The sequence below is a fragment of the Marmota marmota genome, unplaced genomic scaffold, assembly GCF_001458135.2.
Source record: "Marmota marmota marmota unplaced genomic scaffold, marMar, whole genome shotgun sequence".
Lineage (NCBI taxonomy): Eukaryota > Metazoa > Chordata > Mammalia > Rodentia > Sciuridae > Marmota > Marmota marmota.
Genome location: NW_026000075.1, coordinates 2,414,852 through 2,423,609, shown reverse-complemented (window position 1 = coordinate 2,423,609; position 8,758 = coordinate 2,414,852). Strand labels below are relative to the sequence as shown.

Sequence of the window (8,758 nt, the reverse complement as noted above, 5' to 3'; positions counted from 1 at the left end):
GGGGGGGGGGGGGGGGGCATACTGGAGTTTGAACCCAGGGATGTTATAAGGTACAATTACCAGTCCTCCTTTTAAAAATTTCATTTTAGATAGGATCTTATTAAGCTGCCCAGGCTGGGCTTCAACTTGCAATGTTCCTCCATTAGTGTCCCAAGTATCTGGGATTAGAGCTGTGTGCCACCACACACAGCTGGTTGGAGATCTTTTTGAGATAAAGGAGTCCTAATAGATTAAATAAATAGATATGCCATGTTAGAGCCAAGGTCACACACTTAAGAATGGATCACTTTCAGTCCCTCTGTGCTTGTGATGCAGAGATGAAGGCAAAAATGTGATGATGTAAAAAAGCAAAGTGGTAATTAACTTTCATAATAATAGAATTACACATGCCCCAACAGACAACATTTGATTTCTTAGTGTAGCACAATTACAAAGTTTGCAACTACTACACCCTTTATAGGAAGCAAGAGAAGGGGTCCAAAGTCATATTCTGACTTTGTGGGTGTTTGGAAATTCTCCCTTCAAACTATGGTTCTACACTTCAAACACAGGTAGCAAAGTTAGCAAAATCACAAAAAATGTTTAGTAAGTCTTACAGATTTTGGTAGACTTTGAAAAACTTGTTTTACTTGAGGCTCCATGTGCTTCATGGCTTGTAAAACGTAACGGCCTAAAACCAAAAGTAACAGGATAAGTAAGTAAATCCCCAGTCTCCCTACTTCACTTTCATCCCCAAACCAAAAACAAACCTGCAAATCCTGCAGCAGCAATGGTCAGTCCAACTGCTACCACTGTACTGGCCTGGTAAGGGGGAAGAAAATGTAATGTAAGCATTTACTTTTCCAATTCCTACCCTTATCTTACCCCTTTCCCCATCCTAACTCGGTACAAGTTTCATTTCAATGGGAGAAGCAATCTTTTAAGGTGAATATATTCTATCCAATAGTCCTATAATACTATAACTTATTAATAGATGCATTACAAAGGTATCATTTTCACTATGTAAATATCAGAGGGTAAGTTGATCTATTATTTACCTCTACAACAGTATTATTTACAACAGTGAAAAGAATGATTCCCTTCCTTTGAAAGCTTATTTCAATGAAGTTTAAAGTTCAATCATGACAGTGAAATAAGACTGATAGAGGGGCTGGGGTGGTGGCTCAGTTTGTGCAAGGCCCTGTGTTCGATCCTCAGCACCATATAAAAATAAAGGTTAAAAAAAAAGTATGATAGAAAAAGTAAAACTATTTATAAAGGGAGTTTTCAATGCTAAAAAAAAATGTTGGTTTAAATAGGCAAAGAGATTTTCAGAGTGCCTTTGACACTGTCCCGCCTCGTAAGAATAGACAAGCCCAAATATTTTCGGGAAGCAGGGAAAATGAATTTTTGTCAGTAGGACCCAGAAAGGAAGGGCAGAGCAAAGAGAAGCAAATAGCGGGAGGATGTATTCGATAATATTAAATGCATTTCTACTAATCTCCAAATTGACGGTAGTATCTGACTTGAGAATTCAAGAAACGCCTTCGTGCCCAGAGCTCAGGGACCACGGACCAAGGCTGGCGTCCCCTACCCAAAGACAGTATAAGAACACAAAATCCACGAGGGGTGCGCCAACGATTTTGTGTCCTGGAGGCTGTGACACTCCGGGGACCTAAACCTCCCGCCAACAGACGCACTAGGGAGCACAACTTTGCTCCACTCCTCCGAGGCCAGGAGCTGAGGCTCAGGCCTGGGCAGGAGATTAACCGGGAGACCAAAGGTTGAACCTACCATGGCTTAGCTCGGCTTCCCTGCTTCCACCAGGAGCGCGGTTCATCCCACTCCAGAAGACAAGGTCACCACCATATGCCTTTACCCTAAAGCGACGCAATCACCGAAGCAACCTCAAGTTCTCAAGTCCAGAAGCCCTGTGAAATACGGCAGTAGCGGCCGCCAACTAGGTCGGAAAACTGTCGTAAAAGTAAACGCGAAGCAGGATGTAACGTCCCTCAAGCAGTGGGCGGGCGGAAACCGAGACTTCGGGTTAGTGGAAGGGTGGACAAATAACCTGGGCTAAGGGTGGGACTTAAGGGTGTCGTTTGTCCTTTGCTCCAAGACTGTTGGGATTTGGAAATTCTTGTCAGGAGGGCATGGGTTCTGGAAGAGTGAATAAATAGTGGGAAACCTTACTCAAAAAGAGTTTCTTTTCCTACCTATTACATTGAGTTAAAAACCAAAAACCTGTCAAAGGTTGTGACTACACCTAAACATGCTGTGATAGATTCCACCACGAATCTAAATAAATATGTAACAACCTTGTGTAGCAAACCACATGTCCCAGAACACCAAACTAATTTTACTGTTTCAAGTGTTGCTGGGTGGAGTTCTTTTATTTAAAAGAACTTAAGATGCGACTTGACAGCACTTTCTGTGAATGGACTTTTATTTGTGGAATGTGATTACTACTTCATAGACAGTTAATAGCTGGTGCAGGATCTCAAATTCCTACACCTGAAAAGTTTTATTTAAAATTCCTCTCCCTGTCCCCCAAATAGAATGTAGGGTTGATTTTTGTCCTTTTAGGGCATCAGTTTCGTATATCCCTAATTAAAAGGAGAAAAATAATAAAGGCAATAATGGAAGTTTACAATGCAGTGTTTGGATGACTAATATAAATTTGTAATTGCTTACCACTTAGAACTTATAGAGTATTAAAGCTGGGTTGTAACTCAGTGGTTACAACCCTGCATGCACGCCTAAGGCCTGGGTTTAATCCTCAGCACCGCAGAAAAATAAATAAATAAAGATATTGTGTCCATCTACAACTAAAAAAAATTTTAAAAAGAACTTAACAGAGTGTTAAAAATATTCATAGTGCAATTCTGTTTTGATAAGTTGGTTGATTTATTAGGCAAATATGCAAGTAAGTTGGCTTTCTTTTCTTCATCTATAGAAACAGTTTGCATTTGGATCTCTAAGAACTCTTCTGACCCTAAAATTTTCTCATTTATTGTCAATACATGATTTCAGGTGATATCTAGCACTGAGACACTAGTTTGAAGTGTACATCTTTTTCCCTGCTCTTTTATGTAATTTTTTTGGGGAGGGTGCTGGGGATTGAACTCATGGGCACTCAATCATTGGTCCACATCTTCAGCTCTATTTTGTATTTTATTTAGAGACAGGGTCTCACTGAGTTGTTTAGAACCTTGTCTTTGCTAAGGCTGGCTTTGAACTTGCGATCCTCCTACCTCATTTTCCTGACTCACTGGGATTTTTTAATGTAATTTTTAACCCAACAGTTGCAAAAGAATTAATCAATGGAGGCTTAAGACTTTGGTACCAAATTGGCTGAAACAAACTAGAATGCTATCTGGAAATTTGTATTATGCATATTTTCAAGTGTACAAACTATGGCATGTGGTTTGTGTGAGAAACAGCTTTCCACACGCTAGTGTCTAAAAATGAGATAGATAATACAGCACCACACATCGTTGAGGTGATCAGATCCTGATTCTGTCCTTACTTCTTTGAATTGCACAAGTTATTTCTGACTGAGTTTTTCATGTGTAAAGCAAGGGCAGTGATGATTACTTTGCCATTTTTTTGTGAGGTTGGAGATTATGTACATGATGTGCCTTGCACATAGTCATCACTTAGCCTGGTATCTTATTATTATGAGACAAGACACAGTATAAATTGGTATGCAAGGCTTTCCTAATTCTCATGACACCTCACTTAAGGATCCAAATTGGTAAATATCTTTCCTACCTGCTAAAATCATAGAAATAGGCTTTAAAAACAATCTTCAAATATATCCCTTAACTGATGAAAAATCATACCTTGCTATTTCTAACTAGTGACTGCCAGCATTTCTTGATTTGTTTATGAGTCATTTCCATGTGGTAGGCTAACTTTTGAAATTTCACTCTAATCTGTCTTCATCTCATCCTGCTTGGTGTGTAAAATCTCTTTCTACTGCTCTCTTAAAGGATACATGTTGAGGTACGTATAATCCAGAATCATCTCTCCTTCTAAGGACTCTTAATCATAGCATCAAAGAAAATGTTCACATATTTCAGGTATTAGGACCTGATATCTTTGAAGGCCATTGTTTACTACAGAGAAGAAGAGGGAAAAAAGAAATAAAGAAAGAGGGATAGCAGGAAAAAGACATGAAAACTGTAATCTCAGGGGATTGGGAGGAGGATGCAGGAAAATAATAAGTTCAAGGCCAACCCTAGCAATTTACAATAAGTAATTTGGAAACTTGCCTTAGAACTCTGTCTCAAAATAAAAAGTAAAAGGGATGGGGATGTGACTCAGTGGTTGAGAGTCCCTGGGTTCAATATCCAGTAACCTCCCCCACCCCTCCAAAAAAAAAAAAAAAAAGAAGAGGAAAGAACTTGAGCATGTGTACTCAATTTTTCTGATTTGTTAGGCAAGTAACTTCTTGAGGAATGAGAGGGATTAGCTGAGAGTTTTCTTCTTGGATTATGGCTTTCAAACATGTTTTGATTATGTAAGAAGTACATTTTACATTATGACCCCGAGAACAAATACATACTGGTGTGAGGATGTACATGTGTACGCACACACAGATAAATTCCCATAATTGAAATTTGTGTCTTATGAGACAATACCCTAATTTCACGAGATACGTGCTGGTCTTCTCTTATTTTTTTTTATTAGAGCTTTATGTTTATACGTAGTAGTTGGGGTCATCCTGACAAACTCATACATGCATAGAAACCAGTTTCACTTTCTGTCCTTTCCCCTCCTGCCCCCTTCTCCTTTTTCTGTTCTACTAGATTTCCTTTCATTCAACTAATAATTTGTATTTGATTGGATCTTTATCTTTTCCTTTTCTTACCCTTTCCTTCATTTTACTCTAGCTTCCGCATATGAGAGAAAAATTGGAGCTTTGAGTCTCTGAATTTAGCTAATTTCAGTTATCATGATATTCTCCATTTCCATCCATTTACTGGCAAATGCCATAATTTCATTGTTTTTTTTATGGCTGAGTAGAACTCCATTCTGTGTGTGTTATGGGTATATGTATTATAATCCATTTATCTATTGATGGACAATTGAGTTGCTTCCATAATTTAGCTATTGTGAATTGTGCTGCTAAAAACATTGATGTAGCATGTCCCTGTAGCATGACGATTTTAGATCTTTGGGGAATATACCCAGGGATACCTGAATCACATGGTGGTTCCATCCCTAGTTTTTTGAGGAATCTCCAAATTGCTTTCCAGAGTGGTTGTCCCACCAACAATGTAAAGTATTCCTTTCTCTCCATACCTTGCCAGTATTTATTCTTGATCATTGCCACTATGACTGAAGTAAGATGAAATGTTAGTGTAGTTTTGATTCATATTTTCTTGATTGATTGCTAGAGATGTTTTTTGAGTTCTTTGTATATTCTGCATTTAATCCCTTGTTGGCAGAGTAGCTGACCAAGAGTTTCTCCCATTCTCTTGGCTCTCTCTTAATCATTTCCTTAGCTGTGCAGAAGATTTTTAATTAATGGCATCCCATTTATTGATTGTTGGTTTTATTTCTTATACTTTGGTTGTCTTATTAAGGAAGTCTGTGACAGCACCTATATGATGGAGTTGTTTACCTTGTGTTTTCTTTTAGCAGTTGTATGATTTCTGATCTAATTTCCTACATCTGATCCATTTTTGATTTGACTTTTATGCAGGGTGAAAGATAGGGGTCTAATTTCATTTTTCTACATATAGCTATCCAGTTTTCCCAGCACCATTTGTTAAAAGGCTAGCTTTTCTCCAAGATATATTTTTGGTCTTCTGTATTTTATAAAAACAAAATACTAGGAAACCTGTTAAGTTCATAGCCAACTTGAAATTTGACTTGAAATTTGGAAGGCACTACTGTACAAATATCCACAAATGGGAAACGTAATGCCAGGCAAATATTTTCCCTCCTTAAAAACTATATGCCAGGGCTGGGGATGTGGCTCAAGCAGTAGCGCGCTCGCCTGGCATGCGTGCGGCCTGGGTTCGATCCTTAGCACCACATACAAAGATGTTGTGTCTGCCGAGAACTAAAATAAATATTAAAATTCTCTCTCTCTCTCTAAAAAAAATGTAAAAAACCCCGCCGGGGTCGCAGGGCGGCAGAGGCGCCATGGGCGACCCTCTGTACCCTTGCGAATAAGGCGCTGCGAGCAGTCCGGAGCGCGCTAGCTGCGCCCCGCAGCCTGCGTGCAGCCCCTGCGCCCTTTGCGCTCTGCCCGCCGCGGCCCTGGCGGGTGAGGGCGGGCGCTGTTCGGACGCTGCGCACCGGATCCACTCTGCTCTCCGTGCGTAAATTCACAGAGAAACATGAATGGATAACTACAGAAAATGGTATTGGAACAGTGGGAATCAGCAATTTTGCACAGGAAGCTCTGGGAGATGTTGTTTATTGTAGTCTGCCTGAAGTTGGAACAAAATTGAAAAAACAAGATGAGTTTGGTGCTTTGGAAAGTGTGAAAGCTGCCAGTGAACTCTATTCTCCTCTATCAGGAGAAGTAACTGAAATTAATGAGACACTTGCAGAAAACCCAGGGCTTGTGAACAAATCTTGTTACGAAGATGGTTGGCTGATAAAGATGACACTGAGTGACCCTTCAGAACTAGATGACCTAATGAGCGAAGAAGCATATGAGAAATATGTAAAATCTATTGAGGAGTGAAAATGGCACCCTAAATAATCTAGTATGGAATAACTGCAAGCAGTTGTCTTATAGAAGACTTAAAAACTACTCTTAACAATGCTACTGGAAGAAGATACCCCTTAACTTCCCAATGACTGCCGATAAACACAATATGCATCTTTTTTACAATTCCTTATGATTTTTAGAGTAGGCACTAGGTTGATATCAGAATTCATGAAATTATCTGTGGTAAAAATACTTATAAAAAAGTATGTAATTCAAGGATAATCTTGTTATAAGCCTAATATAATACTGTAACGTGCTTACATCCATCCCTGGATCTGGGTCAATATACTTAATGATCTTCCATTTAAAAAAAACTGGACATAGAGGAAAGTGTGTGTTGTACAGTGTCAGAAGAACAATACTGTCTTAATTTTATAATGTACTGCATTCACTGGTGTTATTTTTATACACTGAAACAGCAGCTTGCAACAAAATAAGAAATAAAATATTCAACTTCATAAAAAAAAAAAAAAGTAAAAAAAACCTATATGCCAGACATCACCTTACACAATTTCATTTCATCATGTGGAAATAACATTCATTTATGTTTTTCACATGAGGATATTTTACTGACATATTTTGTTTTTCCCTTTTTATCTCCTCTGTTTCTATCCTGCTCTGTGCCCTAGAAGAGCACAAATACTTAGGAAATGACTTCAATGGACTGAATCAATGATCATTTTTGTCTTCTGGCTTGGGGTTCAGTTAGGTCTATGATTAGAAGTTCAGAAGATAGGAAGAAAGTGAGTTCATGATCTTTATTTCTCCATCTCCCTTCCTAGCAGTTGCCTTAGGCTGAGTGAATTTGTCCATTGAAGACTACAGCTCCTTCTGTGTGTAGGTTCTGGTAATTACTCCAAGCCCTTGCTCCTTCAGGTTCCTCTGGCTTGTGTTATTAGGCACAGGACATTTCATCATTGTTTGCCAGTGAAAACAGTCCAGGCCTTTGAAAACAGTCCCTTTATTCAATTCTCCGTTTAGCTATGGTCTGAATGTTTGTTTCTCCAAAATTCATTCATTGAAACCTAATTACTACAGTGATGGTATTAGGAAATGGTGTCATGGGGAGGTGTTTAGATCATGAGAGCAAACCCATCATGAATAGCATTTATGTCCTTAAAAAAGAGGTCCACAGAGAGACCCTCACTCCTTCCACCATGTGAAGACCCAATGAGAAGATGTCATATATGAGTAAGAAAACTGACCCTTACCAAACATGGAATCTACTTTAATTTGTACTGAGATTGAGAAGATGGCTATCTATGCAGAAACAGGCTGTCACCAGACACTGAATCTCCCAGCACCTTGATCTTGAACTTCTTAATCTCCACAACTTTTGTAAATACATATCTGTTGTTTACAAGCTACACAGTCTGTGGCATTTTGTTATCGAAGCTCAAACAGACAGTGCACCATTTGTTTGAAGCAAGGATAGTGAGTTTTATAAGAGGCTATTGCAATAATTGAAGTGGGAGATGATGGTAGCAATGAAGGTAATGAAGTGTCTGGATTCCTTCTTTTATTTTGAAGATATAGTTGATAGTTTGCTGATGGATGCAATATACTGTGTGAGAGAAAACAAAGGAATCTGCAGTGGCTACAAAGCTATTAGCGTCAGTAGCTAGAAGTATAAAGTTGTCACTTAAAAGTGTTAGAAAAACTTCAGAAAGAGTAATCAGGGAATGGGCTTTTTTGCATTTTGCATGATAATAGTTTATCATGATAAGTTTGAAATGACAACTAGATATCCAAAGAGTTTTGTCAAGTAGGAAGTTGGATATACAACTTTGTTAAATAAGATCTGGAAATCATCAGCCTCTATATAGTCACCAAGGCCATGGAACTGCTGAAACATGTACTGCATGAGTGGAGAGAGAAGAGGAATAAACGTTTTGGGTTATGTCCATGTATGGAATTTGAGAACATAAGGAAACCCCAGAAAATTAGAATGAAAAGGGGTGGGCAGAAACCAGGTGAGTATGGTTTCCTGGAAGCCAAGTGAAGAAAGTATTAAATGGAGGAAAGATTGATTAACTATGCCAG

General features: G+C 38.7%; 2 protein-coding genes across 2 annotated transcripts in view; one reads left to right on the top strand and one right to left on the bottom strand.

Annotated features, from left to right (window-relative positions):
• Dnajc19 (DnaJ heat shock protein family (Hsp40) member C19) overlaps window positions 1-1,934 on the bottom strand; it is a 4,243-nt gene extending 2,309 nt beyond the window's left edge. The window contains exons 1-3 of the mRNA XM_015494226.2: window positions 1,774-1,934; window positions 750-801; window positions 597-670 (exon numbers count right to left, since the gene is read on the bottom strand). Of these exons, the coding sequence (XP_015349712.1) occupies window positions 597-670; window positions 750-801; window positions 1,774-1,776 (129 nt within the window). The 5' untranslated portion in view covers window positions 1,777-1,934. The remainder of the gene's footprint in view (window positions 1-596; window positions 671-749; window positions 802-1,773) is intronic.
• A 4,169-nt stretch (window positions 1,935-6,103) lies between these two features.
• LOC107149515 (glycine cleavage system H protein, mitochondrial-like) lies at window positions 6,104-7,149 on the top strand (the record flags this gene model as incomplete). Its single annotated transcript, XM_015494307.2, has 1 exon — window positions 6,104-7,149. A coding segment is annotated over one exon (585 nt), but the record flags the coding sequence as incomplete, so codon positions are not given.
• Window positions 7,150-8,758: the final 1,609 nt, after the last annotated feature.